General features: G+C 42.2%; 1 protein-coding gene across 3 annotated transcripts in view; it reads right to left on the bottom strand.

The window, feature by feature from the left end:
- NELL1 (neural EGFL like 1) overlaps positions 1–25,048 on the bottom strand; it is a 778,808-nt gene that overhangs the window by 685,459 nt on the left and 68,301 nt on the right. For all 3 annotated transcript variants that reach the window (XM_058546145.1, XM_058546147.1, XM_058546146.1), the window contains exon 3: positions 17,024–17,174. In XM_058546145.1, the coding sequence (XP_058402128.1) occupies positions 17,024–17,174 (151 nt within the window). The remainder of the gene's footprint in view (positions 1–17,023; positions 17,175–25,048) is intronic.

The raw sequence follows: 25,048 nt of genomic DNA, 5'->3' as shown, positions 1-25,048 counted from the left end.
AGAACATAGACGATAAAGCAGGACATGAAGAAAAATTTAAATCATGCCCTTTGGACTGAGAACAGAAAGCACAGCAATTATTAACAACAACAACAAGCAACAATTATTGTGTGCCTACTGTGTGCCAGACATCGTCTCACATGCTCAGAATAAGCTCAGAGGGAAGATATTATACCTAGTTTACAGGTAAGCTCAAGTTTGAAGAAATTAAGGGATCTGACCAAGATAACACAGCCAGTAAGTCGTGGATCCAAGACTTGAACCCAGGTTTACATGACACTAATGATGTTTTTTCTACTCCATGACACCGTATCTAGGATGTTGTAAAGGATGCGAAGCTGCTGGCACCAGCAAAGAAACACCCAGACTGCTGGCAGTGCGGCATGAAGGCAATAGCTGTTGGCAGAGCCTCCTTAGGGACCTACATGTTCTTAATGTACCGCGCCCATCACCACAGGTGGAAGTCACTTAAGCAGAGTTTCTCTTTCACAACCTCACCACTCTCCCCACAGAGAAGACTGTGTCTTCAAAAGGAAGAAGTATGGTACACAGAAACTCAGCATGCAACAGACTGCTAGCTGATCACCAAACCCATACACTTTTCTTCTTGGCACAGAGCTAGACTCATTTCCTAACCTCTCTTGCTTTTCGGAATGCCCATGTGCTTGAATTCCAGCCAATGCTATGTAAACAGAAGTAATTGATATATGCTGCTTCCAGCACTGGCCCTAAACCTCCCACAGGCAATCCTTCTCTTTCTGGTTACCGGAATGAAGGTAATCCTCAGAGAAACCTTGAGCGCCACCTGTTGAAGAGGGCAGCAGGACAAAGTGGATGGAGCTTGGGTCTCTAAATCTCCACTAAAAGAAGAGCTGCCCAGGAGCTGTGCCTAGCCAGAAATACCTGCATTGGTCCATTCTGTGAACAAATAAAGATGGTACATCCCCAGCTAGAACTGCCAACAAGAAAACAGTCCCCTAAGATAAACCTCAAGAATCCCTCAAAGCCATAGAGAAAGCTTCCTGCTGCTTCATTTGATAACATAATAATGAGCACTGACAGTGACTATAAAGTTTTATAGAAGTCTCATTTGACATAAATGTCTCATACAGATGTCTCATAAGAATGAAAACATAATTTTATTTCGACATTGGTCACCCAAGCTCTTCAGATCATAGGACAATATAAGGGGTTCCATGGAATTATAAATTATACATTAACGCTCATATTTTGACAGGCACCATTAGAATCTCCATCTTTCAGATGAAAACATTGAGATTCAGATAACCCAAGCCACAGTTCCTTCTCTCTGTGCTCTCATCCCAAAACCAAGCCTGTTCTTGGCAATTCCAGCATCAGTCTCTTAGAGTTAGAATAGTTAAGCCAACTGCCAGTAAGCAATAGATCCAGGTCTGAAATTCAGATCTTCTGGATAGATAACATACTATCCCATATGGAAAGCATTTAACACAAAAAGCATACCCTCAGCAACTTCCAGTTGAGGCACCTCCACACCTCCACTAAGCCGCAAATAATCTCTTTAGAGACCCTCGCTCTGTCCTTCTTTTCTATGCAAAGGTCACACTCACAAAGCACAAGCAAATTTAAACTGTATCAGTCAAATAGCTAAATGAGCTCCAGCCAAAACTCTTTCTTGCTTGGAGGGGTTTTATGATGAGAACTTCCAGGGAAGCCAGCTTCCACAGCCAGCCAGTGGATGATTTTCCTGGAAAGGTATCAATCTCCTGACCAGCTCCTCACCCAGAATTGTGCAATAAAAATTAATTCTTCAGGGATTCACACTCACGTGCCCAGAGAGGAGTCGAGGACTCTCTCAGAAAAGATCTGGAAGACTGCTGGAGGCAGAGAATGCTGGCTGTCCCCCAGTGTGCACTCTCCACTCCTTCCTTTAGTAATAGAATCTTAGTGGGGCACATGGCTGCCCAGGATAAAGGCCACATTGCCCACCTTCCTTGCAGCTAGTTTGGTCATGTAATCAAGTTCTGGCCATTAGGATGCGAGTGAAAGTTACATTAAGATGCGAGGAGCATGCTCTCCACTTCTGATCTCCTTCATACTGGTTTAGTGAATCATCCTGAACCACGAGGCAGAGGGCAATGCCCTAGAGATTGCAGGGCCACAATACAGAAGAGCCCAGTTCCCAACCCTGTGATGTCACACACACACTGTGGACTACCTACATTCAAAGTGCCGCACGAGAGAGAATTAAACTCGTCTTATTTAAACCACCGTTACGTTGGTCTTTGTTTCAGCAGCCAAACCTGTATTCTGATCAGTACAGATTCCTCATGGCAGGTGCAGGGAAATTTCTGGGGGATTTCCATGAGCTTTGGCTTGCCTTCCAGCCCTGGTAGGATGGCTGTTTCCTCTCTCTGGCCTTGTCGAGAGACAGCATAAGGCATAGTTGGAAATGCCTTGCACACATGCTTCCCACACACTTGTCCACAGAATGCTTGCATTAGAATCGCCTGGAAATTTCATTAAAACTGTGATTCCTGGACAAAAATCCCAAAATTCGGATTCATAACAATTCCTAAAATCTGTATTTTAAAAGCTCCTAGTGTAACTAAAATATTCACCCATGTCTTCTGTGGCCTGAAGTCCATGTGGATGTGGGGGTGTGAGCAGAAAAGACCTCAGTACTTCCTTGGGGCCCTTCCAGCATCCCTGCTGCTGCTTCCCCTCCCAGATCAAGTGTTTTCTCCCAATAGTGCATTGTGTTCCTTCTGTTCTTCCTTCAGTTCTGTTACAGCTCACGGCGCTGGGCAGAGCTTCTCCTCAGCTTTCCAGGCCAAGGACCTTAGACACACCTCCAGGGACCATTCTGCACACTGCAAACTGGACCCTTTACTCTCCATTGCCTACATGCAAAGCTCATTCATTCACTCAGCATATATCATTCAAGTCCAAGCTCTTCAAACAAAGCCAAGCACACAGGATTCCTATCTGACTACTGCCACCCTTCCGGCTTCATCTCCAACCATTACCTTCCCACCCTGTGTTTGTCACCACTATTCCTTCTACCTGGAATATTCTTCCCCTCCTAGATACCTAGTAACTCAAACCCACCCTTGAAGACTCAGCTCCAGCATCCACGTGAAGGACTGCGAAGACGGCCAGGACTCCTGACACCAGTGAACTGTCACATGAAAACCCAGCTTCACAATTCCCATTTTAAACAGATGAATCCATTTACACCCCTCTGAGGTGCTTCACCATCCACAGCTGCGGACCCTGGGCAGACCTGCCCTAAGGGTGACTCTTGACCTAGCAAAAAGGCTTCCTATCTCAGAGGAAAAAGTTTCTCATTAATTCAATTAACATTTACACCATGTTATGCCCTGCTAGGGCCTGAGGATAGAAGACGAAATTACCCTGTTGCTAATGGCTTACGTCTGCTATATTGTCTATTTGATTTCTTTCTGTGAGGGCTTGGTGTCCATTACCCAAGTGCTCCGAGTCCTTACTATGCCAGTTTACCAAGCCATTCTCTTGACCTTGACCTCTTCAACTTCTGCATGTCCCCTGGAGTCTTTCTACTCGGCTTCTAACCCACTACTCTGCCTCATAATCCAACTTGTCTATGTTCCCTGATCCCTTGTCTAGCCTCAACTGCCGACTCATCGTCTGCTCCCAGCCATTCCCAGCTTGTTTTGGTTCTCGCAGTTCTGACTTGGGGCCACCCATGGGCCCACCATGAACCTGACTCAACACAGTCGTCTGATTAAACACTTCAATACCTTTGGCATAAGCCTCTTAGAAGAAAAGATCAGTACAGCACAGAGCCTAGAGTTAACAGTACTGTACTGTATACTTAACTTGCTAAGAGTGTAGATCTTATGTTAAGCGTTCATATCATACAAACACAAAATAATAATAATAATAAATAAAGATGGCAGGAGGAAACTTTTGGAGGTGATGGATATGTTTATGGCATTGATGTAATGATGGTTTCACAGGCGAATACTCGTCCCAAAACTCATCAAGTTGTACCTGTTAAATATGCACAGCTTTCTGTATTTCAACCATATCTCAATAAAGTGGTTTTTAAAAAAAGAAAAAAGGAAAACAGAAAAGAACTGGACCGACTATGACTGCCTACCTAGGGGGATCTAGAGAGAGGCCCTCTGCTCACCTCTGCAGGTATTTAAGAGCTTTCTGATGGCTCATCCTCATTTGTTAAGCAAGTGTTCCCCAGCAACATGCAAATGAACAAGAGAGCAGCCCTGATATTCCGACTAAACAATACATGAATCACTGCAGAATGCAGGCTGAGCCTGTTGGTATGTAAGTTATTGCTGCCCTTTTTAAAAATTTAATTACAATGTTTGAACATTATCTCATTTTAAAGATCTAGCTACTGAGGCTCAATTAAAATTCCAAGTGTCAGACTGAGAAGAAGCCCCAAGTGGAGATCTAACTTCATCCTGAGTTTTAAATGTATGAAAACAGTTGGACATTCTACAATCATAACAAGTCCTTTTGGAGACGGACATTATTACCCTACAATCAATTCAAGATGTTTTACAATCCCTCTGCCAGCATGTGAAACCCCTGTGTACTTCCTAGAAGGAGCTAGTTATAAGCTGATAACACTCATTGCAGAAGATGAATATATCCACCCCTTCCCCAACCTCATCATAATCACACTTAAGCTCAGCCAGGCACTTGACACATCTCACTGTAGTATGGGAGCCTGAGAACAAGATGCTCAATGGTAAACTCTCCCAGAAATGATCTAGCTAGTAATCTGTATGCTAGAGGCATGTTGTCTTTCAACAGGACTTTCTCCTCATTTATTCATTTAATAAGTATTGACTGGGCACCTGCGAGGTGCCAGGCACTGTTCAAGGTGCTCAGGATATAGCAGCAAACAACACAACTGAAGTTTCTGCACTTGAGTTGCTTGTCTAATGGAAGGGGGGGGGTGGGGATAAGTAAATATATACCTTGTAAGATGATGATAAAGCACAGGGTGATGGGGATGCAGCCTGGCAGGGGCAAGGAGGGGCTAGTTTAGATAGGGCTGTCAGAGAAAGCTTCTCTAATAAGGTGTGAGCATGGGGAAGGACTTCTGAATGAAGTGAGAGTGAGTCCTGCAGGGGAAGGGTGCTCTTAGACAAGGGAAATACACGCAGCCTTGGGACAGAGGCAAGAGGGAGCTGGACACTTTTATGAAACAGCAGAGAGGCCATTGTGGCTGAGCTGAGTAACAATGTAGGAGGGGCAGGAGACGAGATCAGAGGGGCAGGCAGCAGCCAGATCAGAGAGACTTGTAGCCACAGTAAACCCTGTGGATTGTGTCCTGAATCAGTGAGGAAGCAATCGAAGGATGCTGGGCAAAAGAACAACATGACATGACTCACCCCTTTATAACACTTATCCAGTGTGCTGTAATTGTTGATGGGTCCGTCTCCCCAAAGGCACATCTCAACCTTCCCACCAACTAACACAGCATCTGGTTTAAAAAGGTGCTTAATAACTTTTCTAAGAAGAGAAGAACAGAGAGCAGACCCCGACCTGGCCACGGGCACACACGGGCACGCAGCACTGGCTGTCTTCCACTAATCTTTCTCAGGAAAGGATTGTCCCCCTAAGTTCTGTATACACCTGTGGCTACCTTACATCAGGCCTTATTCAGAAACATCACTGTTCTCCAAGCACAGGAATCAGCAATTATTCTAGGCTTCTAAAAACTACAGAGTACCGAGAGTCACCACTGAAAAAGGTTGTTCAAAACTCCTGTAGCCAGAACTCCTGGGCCATCAAAACAGCATTCAATACTGTGAGAGGGTTCAAGTTCCATTGCTACTACAGTCTGAATTGAGAACCTCATCTCACCCTCTCCCCCTCCAATAACACCCACTACAGATCTTCCTAAACAGTTTGCTGGGAAGGAGCTCAAGGGATCAGGTGGATTATCTCTTCGTCCCTGAGGTACCATACAGCTACAGTAAACAACTCTTAGAGTCTCCAAGGCACTCTGAAAAATGAAAAGTGAAGTTACTTTGAACCCCTGGAGTTGCTGTACTTACCACATTTCATAGCCTCTGCAAAAAGAAGTGGGAAAAGATGCTTATAAATTCTCGTGACTTTCCTCAAGTTTAAAGTGTCTGAGTTTTACCAGCCAATCCACCCATTTCTGGGATCCACACTGGCTTAAAGGAAAGAAATTTGACATCAAAAAAGCCCATGAGTTGTATTTTTCATTGACTAGACACCTCAGGAGTGATTTATCTCACCCTCATCTGAAACTAACAATTTAAAAAGTATCATTGACAATTTATAAGCAGATATTGCGCTTTTCCAGCCCCTCTTCCTGCCTCCGAACCTTGACAGGTGGAGAGAGCCCCAGGCGTTGCCCTCAGTGTGCCACCAAAGCCTGGCTGGGCTGGACACCTTCAGAGCATCTGAACAACAGACTTTCCCAGCGGGCATCTCATTGCCAACCACGGAAGGCAAAGTGCAAGCGCCAATGACTAATGAGACACTTTAACTGTTCAACTCCATCAAGCCTCATGTGGCCTCTTCCTGCTAGTTCCCTGACACCCTCACCTATTCCACTCCCCCGGGTCCCACGACTCTCCCAGGCTGCCCAATCGCTGCTTTCTGCACCCAGAACCCTGCGCGGCCCTGAATCAATGTACATGCGCAGGTCCCAGTGTTTGTTAGAATGCTAGTTCAACTAAATGGTGTTAAATAATACTCCCCAAAGCACTGCTTTATAAAAACAAGTTCGGGAAATGCTACAGTACGCAAGTTTAAGGAACCAACACAATACACTGGTAGAAAGAAAATGTGCTGAGGAGCTAGACGCCTGGGTTTGACTCCCAGCCCCATCATTTTACCAGCTGGGCGACCTGCGACAAAGCAACCGACAATCTACACTTTCCTCATCCAAGAAGTGGGGATAACAATAGAACCCACGTCACTGTTTTGTAAGGATTCAATGCAAGGATGCATTGGAAGTGCTTAATATAGTGCCTAGTGCTTTATTACATGAATTTAAAGAGCCTTTAATATGCTAGCATTTATTGTGACTCTCCAAGAAAGAGAGAGAGTGTGCCATCTTTCTCAAGTTTATTTAACCCCATAACTCTTGTTTTACCAAGTCTATCTCGCAGGCCCAGTAGTCCTTGGAACCTATTTGGGGAACTCCCATGCTAATCAGTGATGTATGCCCTGAGTCAGACCAGAATTACATCCACCTCTACACGTCCAATCAGCAAAACTGTACTTAGTCATATGAAGGAATACCAGAGGTAAGAGATGAACAATGATATTTAAAGATAACACACTGGGTCCCTCTGGGTCTATTTCAAATTCTTTACACTTGGCTTTGCTTTCTGGCTCTGCCACTTTCTATCTGCATGACCTTGGATGAATTACTCAACCTCTCCAAAGAGCAGTTTCCTGATCTCAAAGATGGAAAAATAATACCTATTTTATCTTGGTTGTGATGACAAAATGAGATAATAAAGGTCAAAATCTGGCACTTTCTAGGTATCGATCCATTTTGCTCCCCTTTCACTGTCTCAAGTGAAGTGCAAATTCAGTCTGAAGTGCAAAGTTGTCACCACGTAAGGGTAGCCAGACCAACAGCCCCAGTTTCTAGCCTAAGATTCTTCTGTGAAGAATGCTGAAGTCAAAAAGCACCCAATGAATTTATACGCTCTTTTAAAAAGTACATGATCATGTTTTGAATGCTGGAAATGGCTATGGAGCATTCCCACTTCTTGTTGGTTTGAATCAAGATAAAGTCAAAACACTAAATAGAAAATATCCAGAAAGAGATAAATTATTCCATATTCCCAGCCGAGAGCTGAGGACTCAAAATCAAATCAGGGCAGAACGAAAGAATATAAACGGGCCAGCGATGGTGATTTCCACTGTCCCATTTAACCTCATCATGCATACCTTCTAACTGTTTCTACAGAGCCAGTTTTGCTAAACCAACAACTACACAGTTCAGATTTCCAAAGACAATTATTCTAGGGTAATTCATTGCCCTATTCCCACTTTGTCATTAACACATTCCATGATTTCAGGAACTTCCAAACTAAGAATTACCCCTGAAGTCACCCTAGAATTCCCTAGCAGACTATCTATTTCCAAACTCTGACTTCAGAAAGCGTGGCCACCATGGCCGTAGGAAAATGAAATGTCCTTGGAGTGATTTGTGGAAAACAATCTAATGCAGCTTCAGAAATAAATCCTGCTTGAAAGGTATGCTGTGTTGAATCCAGGGAGCTTTTAGCTACTTCCATCTCTGCCCTTGCTTTTTTTCACCCTTTGTCAATTTGAAGAGCACCTATTCCAAACCATGATTCCTGAACTGGCCTGCTCCTCTAATTAGCAACAAAACTGCCAGCATGGCAAATGCATCCTCTGCACAGCCACCTAAGAACTGTCCCTACAGCAGCTCTCTCAGCATGTAACTCTGTTTCACCAGCACCCCAATCCCGGCAGAGGGGACTCCCAAACTCCAGTGGCCACAGGCGCCAGCCAGGCATCTCACATGACTAAGTGCACTAAGAGTTTGAAGAAAGCAGCCCTTTAAGTTTCTTTAGTTTTCTTCTTTTAATGAAAACATGGGTACAAGAATTTCACCTTTCTCCTAACTGCACATTAATATAAACAACAACAGCAACCAACACGTGGCCTCACAGTGGTAGGAAGACAATCGAGAGAGCTAAGGACTGGGGCAATCTGAAGAAGGCATGTACTGTTTTTCATGAGAAGCTAGAAAGCTGGATTTTTAAGCCAAAACACTCAATTTTTAAACGTGGGCAGCTAATTCATGATTTTTTTAAAAATAATTTTCATGGGAAAATACTGTGGGGGCTGTTAGGATGTGAGCCAAGTAAAGCAGCTCTGCAAGCCAACGACAAGCCTGTGGTTTCTACCTTTACCCTGTAATACAAAGTCCGCGCTCCTCAGCAGATCCCACGAGGCTGCCTTTTGTTGGTGGCCTACCAATGTCACCGCCCCAGCTCTCCCTGCAAGCTGCCTTCCAGCCACAAGGTATGTCCTCTTCCAAGTCCCTCACTCCCACACGCCACATACTTCTCCACCTCTGTGTCATGTCCATCTTCTTGGGAATGAGACCTTCCACCTCTCAGAAAAGGCTTTACTGGTGAGAAGAACCTCGTCTGGCGGTCTCCAGATGAACTGTCAATTCTTCAGATGGTGAACTGACAACTCACTCCTACCAGGCCATGATTATTGGCAACTAACTCCATCAATTAAAAGTGTGTGTAAGGGGGAGAATCTAAACAACAACAACAACAAATACTGAGTTTATTCATTTGCTTTAGAAAAATATTATGTAATTGTTGTAGTTACACAAATTATGAAATTATTTTTATTTCCAAGGAACAGTTCTCATGGATGAGTAAACTTTCTTTGCATATAGCTGGTGCTCAATAAGTGATTTTGGACCTGAAATGGTAGGACCTGTGTAAATATCACACTTTGTCAGTTATGAAGCACTCTCTCTCACACTGTGAAATTGTCAAGGCAGCTATTACTGTTAGCATCTCCTCATCTAGGACCACTCCCTCTCCTCACCCACAATTTACAAAGCTCCATATACACCAGCCCTCAATCTATCCCCTGAGCACACTAGGCTGGATCCTGCTACAGGACCATTGTACTTACTGTCTCCTCTGCCTGGGGCATCATCTTTCTGATTTTCTCATAGCTGGCTCTTTGATTCATTCAAGTGTCCCATCCTCATAGAACCTTCTCTGGACCCTCTTTTCCACTGATATATCACTTGTCTTTCTGTTTTATTTGCCTCCATGACATTTATCATTAGGTTTAATTTTAACCATATTTATCATCTTACTTGCCCCATCAGAATGCAAGCTCTCTGAAGACATGCCACTCGCATGCCATCTTCACCACTGAAGAATCTGCCAATGCTTCTGCCCACAGATTAGTATCTGATGAATAATGAAAGAATTCCAATGTGACAGAGAAGTAAACTGAGGTACAGGGAGGGGCCTGCCTAGGATCTCCTGAATACTCATCGACAGAGCAGAGACTTGAGCCCATTTCTTCGGACTCCGGGCCCAGCATCCTTGCCATTGCACCACCCTCAATAGATTGACTCTCTGGGGTGCCTTCCGCCCAGAACTCAGCAAGTCAGGGGATTAAAACTATCTTTCATAAGTGACAGGACTCATCTGTCCACATTTCTCTCCACAGAACCAATTGAGTCAATACATATTACGCAGGTATGCAAGTGTTTCATAATTACTAATTCCAAAGGAAGTCAAAGAAGTTAGTGTTTTAAATTCTCTAGGAGAATTCCATTGAACTTAAATGATTTTATGCATAAATATTAATGAAATTGTGACTTTTTTACTAAAAAAGTAAAGGTTAATGGCTACATTTGCCGTCTTGCCATTTCTCAAACACTAAGCAATCCAAAATCTAATATGCACATCTACAAGCATGAGCAATTTGCCCAAAACATTATACTCTATTGTGATGATACTTCTTGTCTTCAATTAAGGTCAAAAGTCATCTGCACAGCTTCATTTCTTCTGACAAAGATTTAAATTTTATTTAATTAGTGTGTTCCTGAAAAACCTCCTCATTCTCTTGACATGAGATCATTCCATTCATTTTCATTTCTATCTGAAAATTACTACTTTCTAATGCACAGTGCAGCCTTTAAACATTCCCTTGAAGCTGTGTCTACACACTGCTAGGTGTAAAGATAAAAATGATAGAAACCCAGATTCCAGGTGTCTTTCTCCTAGCATTTGGAAGCAACTCTAGATGATGCACGTTTTCACTTTTAGCTGTTTCCTTCTTCAAGAGCAAGCCTCCATCCAGAAGCAAGTGAGCCCATTTACCAGAGAATACCTCCCATCAATTATTACCCTTTCCGGATTTTCTATATTTTTGTTAGTTTATTCAACTAAAAACTTGAACAAAGTAAATTCAAGGAACTACACTATGTGACACGCATAACACAAGGATAAAAAAATCCACCACCCCGCCCTGCCTGCTCATGGACAGTGCTCCCAGAACTGGAGCTAGAATCCTGGGCACCACACCTGACTCCTTCCTCTCCAACCCCAACAGCCCACCTAGAACTACAACCAGTTCACTCTACCTCCTAATTCTCTGTTAATCAACTTCTCTCCATCTGCACCACCATCATCTGACCGAGTCCAGGACTCGTCCTCTTAGCTAGAGCCTAGATTCTAGATAGCTGCAGCAACCTCCTAACCGGCCTTCCATCTCCATTTCTGCCCCTTCCATCCCATTCTCCACTAAGCAGCCAGTGTGATCTTTCTAACACATAAATCTAATCATGCCACACGTGCACTTAAATCCCTTCTATGGCTCCCAATTGCCCTTGGAATAAAGGCTAAACCCCTGTGTGTTGCTTATTAAGCCATTCCCAATCAGGCCTCTTGCCTGGCTCTCCAGGTTCAGTTCTTGGCCCACCTTGTCCCTTCTTCCCTACCTATGCTCTCCCCACTCTCCAATAACATTGAATTTTTCTTCAGTTCCTTTAATGCACCATGATCTCTCATCTCTCACCCCTTCACTCATGCTGCATCCAGAACCCTCTTCCATTCATCTTCTCCTGGCTGATTTCTACTTATTCCATTTTGCCTATTAAGCATAACTCTTGGTGGGAAGACTTTCCACCTCCTTTTGGGCAAGGCAAGGTACCCTGCTCTATGCTCCCTGTATTCCTCCTACCAGAGCACTAACCATATGTTGTGGTGTTTCTTTAATGGACTATCTCTACCACTGTAGCTTCACAATTATAGCCCAGCATCCAGTACCACATGTGGTATAGGGTAGGTTTTCATGAACGTGTCCTGACTGCTGTTGATAAGGAAGCTTGCAGGCTCCTGGAGCACAGTTCTGAATCCGAAGCCTCTCCTCTGGTTTGGAATGTGGAGACCCATCTGTCTACTGCAAAAGCAGCATGAACAGATCTGCATTAGGGCAAGATTCCAGCTTGAACTTTGCTCCTTCCTTCACAAATGTAAGCAATTTAACAATTGAAAGTCTACTTTTTAAATAGTATAAGCCTTATACTATGTCTCTTCGAGGAAAGAAACTTTAAGTTTATATAAGAGATTCAATTTCTGGAAATGTACTGTTAATCACCCAAAGAAAAAGTTTTTTCTTGGGCTAGCTTCACCAAATCATGTAACACTCTTCTGGAATTTCTCCCCCTCACCTCCTACCCTCCAATCTGATGTTCTTCAATAAATTATCTCAAAGGACAAAATAATTTAAATATTAGCTTAAATCATCCATAATTAGAAAGGTAAATTTGCTGCTGAGAAATTACAGAATGCATTCCATTAGGACAACCCATTATTTTGGATTATTTATAACAATCTCTTGATGTGAAAACCCAATTACTATTTCAAACGGTGAGAAGATCCCAATATCAGCCTTTTTCTCTTCTGAAGAATTGGGGGAGGAATTAGGAAATATCAAAAGAAGCTGTGAGGAGAGGAAGGGAAACGACGTCTGTTGAGCGCCATGATGTACGAGATGTGTGAGGAGCCATTCGCCTGAACGCTCCTGCTGAATCCTCCCAACAACCCAGGATGTAGACACAATGCCCTCACTTGACATGGAAGGACACAGAAGCGAAGTCAATTAAAAGCAATTGCAGAAGTTTACATGTCTGGTAATTGACAGAATAAGGCATTGAACCCACATCTATCGGGCATCGGAAGTGGAAAGTTCTTCCCACCGCAAGAACTAGAAAACTGAAGAGTATCTTTCGAAATACAAAATTTTTGTTTAAAAAAAGGAGATGCTTTCTTATGAACCCAAAAATGTCCTCTTCATCGCCTCATCAAAGTGCTCCACAGGAAGATGTTTCTTAGACCTCTAGCTTTCAGCTCCCTATCTAATTATGCTTAGATTCAATTTTATCTATAATTTAGGAATAAAATTGAAAAACAGAAGATTTACCATTATATCTTATAGAGTTGCATATACTGGCAGAATGTTCAATTAGATTTAATCTACATTAATTAAGCTTTCTATTTTAACAAAGCCCTATATTACCACACTTGAATCAGGAAAAATAAACATTAAATCTGCAATGCCCATTAAGATAGTTCAGCAAGACAGATTCATCTTTGTTGCTCTTCCAATGTAGTGTATTGTAAAAAAATAGGAATCCATCGAATTAGAAATATAGATTAGAATTAATAATGGAGTGCCCATTCCATTATATAAAAGAGTCTATTTCAATTGCTATCTCTAGGTACATTTCAGTCGTCTTTATATTTAAGTTTTTCATTTCATTTTATCTACTCACTTAAGACATTCATGGGAACTCAATTGGCTCAGCCACCTAGGGATTTTCCAGATATTGCTGTGCCAAGAAGTTCACTCCTGGTTTAAGGAATCACAGCCTCCCAAATGATCACCTCTGGCTGCTGTATCCCCACCGGGTGAGAGTGATGCCTGCCTGTGGCTAGAAGGAAACTCAGCCACTGAATGAACTCTTCTGCCATTAATTCAATAACAGCCTTGCCTAAGAGTAGCCGGAAGCCTTGCAGAAATTAGAAACAGTGGTTTCCAAAACAGTAAATGCAGTTTTTCTGGCTGACAGCTTTGGAAAAGGCAGTTGGATGATTACTTTCCGTGGTGCACACGATGGCTAGGGAGAGTGTTCAGATCCAGAATGCTATTCCCCCATCGTGCTTCATCAGCAAAGGTGACTTCGGACTGGAAATTGAACGCTACCAGAAGGTTCAGGTTATATACAGTGTTTTTCCTCAGACGTTGAACTTGAGAAAAGTGACTATTTGCTTCTCTGGTCACTCAGCATCCCGTTTTCCCTTAGCATCAAATTTCCACCTAAACATCATCATCATCATCATCATCATCATCATCATGGCATTTTTTTAATTCAATTTATTTAAACTACAATGGCTTTTTTTTATTGGGTTCCTATTATATGCCAAGAACTATGCTAGGTGTTTTACAGATACCTCTAATCCTCACAAATCCCAAGGTATTATTCATCTCAGTCTCCAGCTACCAACACCTTTGCCCTTTTCACTCTCCTGTGCAGCCTCCATAGGTAGTACAGCCAGGGCAGTATCTATGCCTGGGACAATATATTCCATGTGAACCTTTGAAACGAGCCATGAAATTTCTGAGCAGCCCTAACAACAGATGGAGAAAAATAATCATCTATTTATATCTGTTCAATAAATATTGAATGTATACTATATGCCCAAGAGTACTACTTGGAAAAAAAAAAAAAAAACCCTACGTGATGTAATCTCTTCCCTATGCTACTTTCGTATATTTGGGCACAGACTAAATTGGAAACATTCCAAACAATCAAGACAGAGACTGCCTAGTTATTCCACCATTCATATTCTCTCATTCTTGGCACACAGCTGGACAGAATTTCCCAGTACTGGTCAATGAAATGTGGTACAGGTAATACATGACATTTCCAGGCCTGGCCCTTAAACCTATTTAAGGAGAACAGGACAGAAGTCTAATCATAGTAGAATCTACCCATCTCAGAATACCATAGTTGAATTAGAAAATAAACAAAAACACATAGAAGTTGAATAACACAATAGAAAAGTGTTACATGTAAAGTTGTATCTGTATATATCTACACACATGCAAAAACTACCCATCTTTTTAAAATGTGCCATCCAAAAAGAAAAATATTGAGCATGTACAAAGTCACCAGGAAAAATTTCAGCAATTTCAAAAATCTATAAATCTTACAGTGTATATTTTATGTCTTCAATTAACAACAAAACCAGAAGGTACCCATCAAGTATTTTTTAATTTAATCACTTTGAGATTTTTAAACACTCTTCTAATTTGGGTCAAAGAAGAAGTCAAACTGAAATAAAGAACTACGGGGCTGGCCCCGTGGCTTAGCGGTTAAGTGCATGCGCTCTGCTGCTGGCGGCCCGGGTTCGGATCCCGGGCGCGCACTGACGCACCGCTTCTCCAGCCATGCTGAGGCCGCGTCCCACATACAGCGACTAGAAGGATGTGCAGCTATGACATACAACTATCTACTGGGGCTTTGGGGGAAAATAAATAAATAAATAAATAAGAAATAATCTCTTAAAAAAAAAGAAATAAAGAACTACAGACAAGTACAGAAAATGAAAACACTAAATAGCAATACCAATGGTCTGTATTCAAAGCAATAATCACAAGAAAATATAAAGCCCTTAGTGATTTTAATAGTAAACAGAAAATACTAAAAACGAATGAAATAAACATCCAAAAAGCTAGTAAAAATACCAAAGTAATCAAAAAGGAAGAAAGAAGCAGAAATCAATGAATTTAAAATGAAAAATAGTAGACTTGATCGATAAAAGTAAGAATTGTTTCATTAAAAAGGCCAATAAATTACACAATCCCAGGATGAGCCTGGCCAAGAAAAGAAAAAGGAAATACATATATTTCACATTATAAATTAAAGAAGATGTAACCACAAATATAAAATTTTATTGAGAGAATATAATGTTCAACTATTTTCCCAAAAAAAGATCTCAATGAAATATGATTTCGACAAAACATAATTTGATCCAAAGAAGAGTTTAAAATTAATAGAACTATACCATAAAACAGATGGAAAATGAACATTTTCGGTAATAAGGGGCTTCCCAGCCTCCCTAAAAACAAATTATCAGCCCATATTCTTTTCAGGCTAATTCTATCAGAAACATTTATAAAGGAGGTATTGCCTATATATTTAAACCAGTCTAGAGCACAAAAAAAAATTCAAAAAGACTTGAATTAACCATGAACACAGAAAAACCTACTGTATCTCACTTATTAATGAGTGAAAACATCGCAGTGTTTAATGAATTTAGTGTAAAGTGTTTAGAACAATGCCCAGCATTTATCAGTGCTTAAGATAGTTACTACTATTTTTATTATTATTGTTATTAATATTGATGCAAAAACCCTAAATAAAACATTAGTAAATGTAAGTTTAAGTATTTCAAAATAGTTCAACATTATGGACTCTATTAATGTAATTAATTATGTTAATAGATGAAAGGGGAAAAAAACAGTTATCTCAAAAGGTACTCTGGAGAGGTATTTAATAAAACTTAACATCTATTCATGATTTTTTGGTCTTTCAAGAAATCAGGATAAAACTAAATTTCCTTTACATGATGATCACATACATATATTTTTGTATATAGTACTGTTATTCCTTATACAACCATCATCCCTTCTGAAGCCTTTCTTGGCTTATCACAACCCTTAGTGGAATTGACCATTATCACCTTTACTCCCTAAACACAAATTTCTAGCATTGCGTCTACAATACTTCATGATATCTGTCCATCTTCCCTACTAGCTGATGTGATCCTTAGAATAAAAATTCTGTATTATTCACCTTAATATTCCCAGCGTCAAGCACAGTGCCTGCATAAAATAAACACAAAATAAACGTTTGTTGAAGGTTGTTGTTAAATATAACTAGTTACCTTGCTTTATGACCTAAATGTGATGGATAAAATGTAGTTTTACAGTCTTGCTTCACATAATGACAAGGACGTGTTCTGAGAAATGTGTCCTTGGGCAACTTCGTTGTTGTGTGAACATCACAGAGTGTACTTACACAAACCTGGATGGTGTAGCCTACTACACACCTAGGCTACATGGTACTAACCTTATGGGACCACCATTGTATGTGGTCCATTGTTGACCAAAATGTCGTTAGTGGCTCATGACTGCATACGAGCCAAGTCTACCAGAAGATACCAGATAGGTGAGAAAGACACGAGTGGTCCTTGGAGAGCAAACAAGAGAGCCACTTTGCCCAAAGTAAATTCCTAACACAAAGTAAATTCACTAATGTGTTCAACAGGATCCAGGCCTCAGCTAGCTGAATGTTTTCTTGGAGCTACTGCCTCTAAATTCCAAGGAATTTTGTGTAGCCCATTCATTCTGAGTAGATTTTCAGAAGCAGAAAGAGCTTTCTTACCTGTGTTCCAGTTCTCGAATGGACAGTATCACTCCTGAAGTTGATGGCTTCTGCTGTACAGCCGCCAAAAAGGTGAATTCACTCTTATTCCGGAACAGCTGGATTAATTTCTCACTCACATGCGGGGCTGCATGGATCTCTCTCTCTACATCTAGGAGTCAGGAAGAAAGAGCAGAAGAAACAGGAGGAGAGAGTAGAGAAGAGCAAGGACAAAGAAGGAAAGAGAAGAAATACAGAAGGAAAAAGGAGAGAGAAGAGGAGAAAAGATGCAGAGTTATAAATGTGAGGTCCAAAGGATCCAGGTTACATTTTTCATCTTCCCCCTCTTGTCAACAGTTTTCAGTTTCAGGGGCCACCCACCACACAGCTGCATCCACTCAACGCAAAACCCAGAACTGTCACCTGTCACTGTGTCCACTTGTCACTTTGACAAGTTCACAACTGGCCAGCCAGTGCTTTGTCTGACAGGAATTTTGACGGGACACTGAGCAATCTGGCCTGCTGCAAACAGATTACATTCCTCTAAATAAGGTGAGCGAGCAGTCAGATAAATGGGGTCCTAAATTTGGAGAACCCTGAGTCTAGAAGGATCCCAATGCCACTCTGCAGGCTCCATTTTCACTTTTCCCATGGACTGAGTTTCTTCCTCCCTACAACGCATCCAGGGAAACTTGTCCTCGCCAGCAGAGATTTACTAGCGCTAATAACACCAGACAACTCTGCTTTTGCTTAAAGAAAAAATACAAGGCATGCTCGTGATCCACAAGTGTGTCTGGAATTTCTCTGTAGACATGCAGTGGGTGACTTTCCTCATGAAATATTTATTAAAGTTGAAGCCAATTCAGCAGGCCTAGAGGTGTGAGAGTCCAGCTAGTCCTGCTCCTGGACAAGAATCTTTGTTTCTGCAACACCCGTATAATGAGAGACATCCATCATTTCATACTCAGACTTCCACTCGTCATGAGAAACTGGACGTTATCTCATTATTTTACGCTACACTTCCTGGAATCAGAAAGTGGGCATCAAGGGAGCAGACTTCGAGAAAACTATTCAGAAAATGACAAAAACACCAAAGGCATGTTTGATGGCCTTCTCTCATACCCCAACCACATCCTCTGACTGTATGATAACGACTTGGGTTTTTCTCCAGGACTGCATGAGGAGTCTTTGGAAAAATATAAAACTTCAAAGGCTGCATTGCCCAAGCAACATCACAGACTTGAATATGGGCCTTGAAGAACCTCATCCTAAAGAATGGCTTCTAACAAAAAGAAATCCTGAATTCCTAACCTGGGCCTCAGCCTTCTCGTCTGCAAAATGAGGAGGTGGCCTAGGTGATTTCTCAGGGCCTCCCCAGCTCAGCCTTCTATAATTTGCTGTTTCGAGGTTACCGCACAGAAAAGAACACTACAGTCTTCCAGCGGCAAAAGTCTAGGCTATGAATGGTAGGACACAAGGTCGGTCCTCTACCATGGAGGCCCAACCCAGGCAGAGCACTCTACCTGGACCGCGACCAGGATAAAACCTACCCGGACGACATTTGCTTTTCTGCCCAAAGAAAGGCCTTCACCATTTTACTGCTAAGTGGTATGCTGTCAGCTTTTGTCAGGGGCTGAGATAAGAGATAGCCACTTAGGGAATGCTTCTACACCTTCTACTAAATCCCAGCCAAAGACTTTCCAGGATGATATTCAAAACCTATTAAATGTACGAACAAACCACTTTGTAAACTACAGATCACTAGCAAACGTTTAAAATTATTTTTATTATCATTACTGCTAGGCAAAGAGCCTCATAATAAATTCTGCCTAGAATTTAGTGCCAGAAAAAGCATTTGGCTCTCAAGATTAAGTTATATGTTTACTTTTTACCTTTTTGCTATTTCCTTCTTTATTCATCAACCAGGAATCCACTGATGGGTAATGGCTGCCGAGAAGGCTCAGAGGATTCTGAAGCTCATGCCCAGCGAAAAGAGGGCCATGACTGATCAGCAGAGCCCATTGGGGGAAAGAGTATGAATATCATATTGGTTATGGGTGTCCTCACCTCTCACTCAATATACTCCTTGGGTGATATCAGCCAGTCCCATGGCCAATGACCCCCAAATTTAGTCTGCAAGCCCAACCTCTCCCTCAAGCAGACTCGTACGCAATATCCTTCTTAACATCTCCATATGACTGTATTAAGCATTTCAAATTGTATACGTCCACAGCAGAGCTCTCCTTCTCTCCCCAGCCCTCTATTTCCCCCTAGGGTTCCCAGACTCAGTAAATGGAACCACCCAGTTCCTCAAGCCAAAAAACTGGAAATTGTCCTCGATTCTTCCCTTTCTTCCACCCTCCATATCCAATCCAAGGGCCAATCATGAGGGCTCCCATGTCTGGAATCTGTCCACTTCTTCCCAACTCCACTCTTAAAACTCCTGTCCAGGCTGCCATCATCTCTCCCTAGGGCCCTCCAATAGCTTCCTAACTGGTTTCCCTGCTTCCATCTTGCCTTCTCTTTTGCATTCTCCACACAGCAGCCAAAGTGCTCTTGCTAAAGCCTAAGTCAGAATCATTTCATTCTCTTGCTTAAAACCCTCCAGTGGCTTTCCAGTGCTCCCAGGATAAAAGCCAGGCTCTTTGGCATGGCCTGCAAGATCACCACACAGACTGACTCTTGCCCACCTCTCCCACCCAACTTCATACTCTTCTTGGTTTCTACAGGAGCGTCCCAAGCTCACTCCTGCCTCAGGGCCTTTGCACTCTTCCCTCTGCCCCCTCTTCACATGCCTGGTCCTGGGTCGTCCTTCTCCTTCAGCTCTCACTGCAAATGTAACTTCCTGGTCACGCCCTCCAAAGCAGGCTCTCCATTAACGTCTAACACACCACTCTGTCTCCATACAACTTAATATATTATTATAATCAGTTTATTATTTCCTTATATCACTTATCATAATCCTGTTCAACGTTTCTTACCTTCTTTCCTTTCTTTCCCCACCTGACTATAAGCCACATGAGGGCAGGCATACGTATTCATTCATTGTTGTACTCACAGTTCTCAGTGCGTGGCATAAAGCAGGCAGCCAATAAAGAGGTATTGAATTAGTTAATTCGTTTCCCATTTATTTTTGTCATTTATCTTGTTACTTTAAGTAACCACAAATATTACCGTCAGAAAACAATACAATACCTTTTGGAAAAGTAGGAGATAAATGAGTATTTCAAGTGTCAATGGCTATCAAATTAAAGAAAATGATGTCTAGTGCCAACTGAGCCCCTCCTATTTATAGGACACCCCACCTAACAGTCTAATCCAATCCGACCATGCTTCTGCTCACCCAACCCTCCTAGAAAACTGAACATTGCTTTTGCCAGCTTTTCTTATTTCTCTTTGTAAATGATTGGCACATTGAAGTAAAGAACTCACCAGCGTGAAACGCAAAAAACCATCTATTTTGATACATTGAGACTTTACGTGCGTTCTCATTTTCAGAAAAGCTCTTTCAAGTAAATGTTTACCATAATTCAGCTGCTAAAAGAACATGGGAAAGTAATCCCACTTCTTACAATATAGAGGCAAGAACACTGGACTAGGTGTTAAGGAACTGAAGACAACTCTGAGTTTTGCAGCTAGGTAGCTGTGTGACCTTGGATAAGACACTTTACCTCTCTGAGCCTCACACATCACATCTGAAAATTGAGAGGATTGAAGTCCATGATCTCCAAGTTCTTTCCTAGCATCAACATATTGTTTCTGTTAATCACTTTACCCTGCCCCTAGCCACAGAGCAAAAGAGAGTACTGAGGTATTTTCCATCTATAAAACACCCAGATTCTACGATTTTTCTCCTCTGCTGATTTTCCAAATCAACATAACATAAAGTTGTCAATTACTGAAAATAGCGATATGTCGCCTACTTTGCAGGAGCCTGCTTTTTTCCTGGAGTTAAAAGAGTAACCAATGGAAACCAATTCATGAGAACCTGTATTTACTGAACTTCCATATTCAACCACCTTAATGTGTGTTTGCTGTATTATTTGAGAATATTCAATTCTGCTAGAGAGAACAAGAAAAGCAAGTGGAATGGATAAAGCTCACAGGAAGTGTTAAATATAGAGAGCAAATTAGAAACCTGTGACACATAGATGGAATAAATGGAACGTAAGTGTGTTGCACACAGACAAAAAGGAGTGAACAAGACTGTTAGTTATAAATAGAATGGGGTGGGAGTACCAAATCCTGCCCCCTTCAGAATGACAGCTATGTCATCCCTAAATCCGACACCCATTCCCCTCCATTTGGGCCCACAGGAACCCCGAGAAGTGCTAATAAAACTCTTCACTGCTCCCCAAAGTAACTGGTGACCTACAGCTGTGGCCAGGGGTCCTTGCCCCCGAGTTTCTCCAATAGACGAAGCACACTGGCTCCAGGTACCCCCATCTGCTGAACCCCATTTTTATAACTTCAGCTCCCGACCACGTAACCACAGCATCAGTGAGAAAGCTGATGGGGCAGAAAGAGAAAGACTGAATAATCCAATGAGGTCACCCATCCTCCCCCAGCCCCACTTACACCCTATCCTAAGTGAGTTAGCCTACCTCATCTCTTTTCCTTGCTTCCTCCCGGATATTTGAGATTGATTTAATAAGCCACGTGATTCAAGCATCTGAATTTGGTCTGTTTGGGAGGCTTTTGTTTTGTGACCTCTGGGAGTGTTCTGGCAGGCTACCATTGCATCAAGGTCATTTCCCACACAAGAACCACTTATGGTGAACATTTTATATTTTAAAAAAGACCAAAAAGGGATGTTGTTCCAGATACTCTGAGGTTTTGCATGATCTGGTTGAGAAGTGCTAACTCAGCAGCAAGGGTTAAGTGCTTTTTCTTTCCTGGGATGAAGTGGCTCAGTCAGTTTCAAAGAAAGACTAAAAATGCTAATGTGATGATTAAGCATCATAAAAAAGTGTTAGGTGGAGGGAGGAGATTGGAGATGTCAAGAAATTAAGTGATGATATTCACACTCTTCTCTGCCTAATATAGAAGCCACTTCACTTCCATTTTCTCTGCCTTACAGGGTGAGGAGGCTGGTGACTCACATTGCCAACAAACGTACACTTGTGTTTCCTCTGTGCCAGGCACTGTGCTGGGCATGCAGGAAATGACAGTAAAAATAGAGTTTTTCCCTTTGAGGATAGCTGCATAAGCAAGACAGGAACCTGGTGACAACAGGTAGAATAGGGCAACGCACGGAAGAAGGAGGGGGCCCACGGGGGCGAGAATGACATCGTGGATGATGTATCTTTGAGCCTGAGTCGAAAAAGATGAGTAAGCATTTACCAGGCAGGAGAGAGAAGAAGGAGGCATTCATTTCAGGATCGCTGTGCGGATGTGAGCACCCACGTGTTTTCCATTATCCTGGCATTTTTCTTTCTCTGCAAGCATCTCTCTCACTACAAGTCCAGCAGTAAAGCATCTAGTCAACCTAATATCAGAGGGAACTCTCCACCGATCAGTGAATCAAGGGAGCAAAAACAGCAGCAGCCGGAAACATGACAAAACAAACACACCAGCCAGCCTCAGCCTTGACTGATAGAGAATTTACTTGACATCTTAGCAATTACAGCATGTTTACACCAAGAAACTCAAGACATGGCACACTCTTGTAGCCCGAGTCCTATGTAAGCTCGTGGTAAGATTGGCCCCAGAAGGTAAAGCAACACTTGCTCATTTGAAATGGCAGTTGGCTTGTCATTTCTGAGTACAGAGGAAATTTGCCAATTCAGAACTGCCAACTGTCCAGAGGGCAATTCCCGCCGTAGGGAGGGAGGGGACATGTGTCCCACTGTTAGATCCTGCGGCTCTTCTTTGAGACTATCAGATGTTATTGATCCAAGCAGCATTCAAAGAAGCAGAAATCACAAGGAGAAAGTAGTGGAGACACCAGGAGACTCCCACTTCTTGTGTAAGGGATGCTCTCTCCACTAACAGGTTCACGATAACATCCCATTAAACCTCCATGAGCTCCAGAAGCCAGAATGATAAAAAGCAAACGTGGACGGCTTATTACGGCACTGAGCGCAGGGCTAACTGCCACAGACACATCATCTCACAATAACCTTAGGAGTAGCCTTTATTATTTTTCCAAATTTACAGATGAGAAAACTAAGGCTTACAGAATTTCCATCATTTTCTAAAAGACGCTGGGCTGGCAAGCCATGGTGCTGAGATTCCAACCTGGCAGGCTGCTTCCACAGGCTACACTCTTCACTCAGCCACGTCTGCTGGTCACCAATGTGTTCACACGATCTCAGAGCTTGGTGCACGAGGAAAAGGGACAAGTCACATCACGTACCCAGTGCCTGATGCTGTATTCACTCAGGAAATATTTATCAAGAATCTATTTGTACAAGCCCTATGAACTAAATATCAACATCTCCCCCCCCCCCCATTTTACAGGTGAAGAAACTGAGGCACAGAGAAGTTTTATGGCTTGCCCAAGGTCACACAGCAAGTGAGTGGAGAGAACATTGACTCTTGCCCCAGCAGAGTCGATCACGACACTCCGTGGCGTTCACCTGGCTCCCCTGCTTACTCCTTCATCCTCCTCTCTTTCCCCTCTCCCACCCGCCTGCCACTGCACTCCAGCCACACAAGCCTCCTTCCCCTTCTTTCCAGGGCTGTGTCCCTCCCCACCTTGGTGCATTCCCATCTGCAGCGACCTCTCTCTTCTTTCCCTCTCCTTTGGGCACCAGCTTAATTGTCACTCCTTCAGGCCAGCTTTCTCTGGCCATTCCAAGCCAGCTCGGGTTCCCTGCATTTTGCTTTCATTGTATTTTTCATAATGAAAGCTTTATGTATGTAATCATTTCATTAACGGCTATCATGCCCACTAGACTGTAAGTTCCATGAGGAATTGTTTACCAACACATACCCCACATCTGCACGGTGCCTGGCACGTGGCAGAACCTCAACAAATGTTTCTTGCATTAATAATTAATTAACGTATCTTCACTAAGTCTGGAACACAATATAACAAAGGAGGCTTACCAAAGACACTCAACTGTAACCCCAACCTGTTGAGAAGTACATTAAAATGATGAGCTGCCTAAGGAACAATAAAGCCAGCTGAGCATCCCCAACTCCTCCACTAGGGGACGAAACCTAGGGAATTCTACGACACATGGTATTAATCAATTTTTTGTAATTACTATGTGACACACTCAAAAGAGATTCCAGTGCCCACATAATTTTACTAATTAGACAGGCACTGTTGGTGAGACAGCTGAGCTCTTCTTATAAACGTTTAAAATACATAAGGAAAATCCATGTATCCCTTGTCACTAAGAAGTTAGCAAACTGTGACCACTCCTCCTCTCAGGCTGTCTCCCCACACTCACACTGCAACCCACCAGTGATCAAGTCTCTACCTCATCCCTCCACCCCGTCTCAGTGGACACCTTAGGATAAAGACAGAGGTAAAGTATGGATGTCAGCTCTATCTGAATCACAGGACAGGAAAACAGAAAGGAAAAGACTGGTGAAAATTTTTTTAATATGTTTAAGACTGCACTGTATAAGTTATAAGATAGTTAAAACTATCTTGTAAGATAAATAAGTTTTGGGGATATAATGTACAACATGGTGACTATAGTTAACAGTTTGAAAGTTGCTAAGAGTAGATCTCAAAAGTTCTCAACACAGGAAAAGAAATTTTTGTAACTAGGTGTGGTGATGGATGTTAACTAGACATCTTGTGTTGATCATTTCACAGTGTATATATATATTGAATAATTATGTTATACATCTTAAACTAATATATGTCAATCACATCTCAATAAAACTCAGGGGGAAAATGACCTTGAGGGCATTATGCTAAGTAAAATAACTCAGACAAAGACAAATACCATACGATCTCACTTATATGTGGAATCTAAAAAAAGTTTTTTTAATTAAAATAAAAACTCATAGGGGCCGGCCCAGTGGCGCAAGCGGTTAAGTGCATGCACTCCACTGTGGTGGCCCAGGGTTCGCCGGTTCAGA

Source organism: Diceros bicornis, chromosome 7, assembly GCF_020826845.1.
Source record: "Diceros bicornis minor isolate mBicDic1 chromosome 7, mDicBic1.mat.cur, whole genome shotgun sequence".
NCBI classification, from domain to species: Eukaryota; Metazoa; Chordata; class Mammalia; order Perissodactyla; family Rhinocerotidae; genus Diceros; species Diceros bicornis.
Note: the sequence above shows the minus strand (reverse complement) of the source record. Positions and strands in the feature narration are given on the sequence as shown.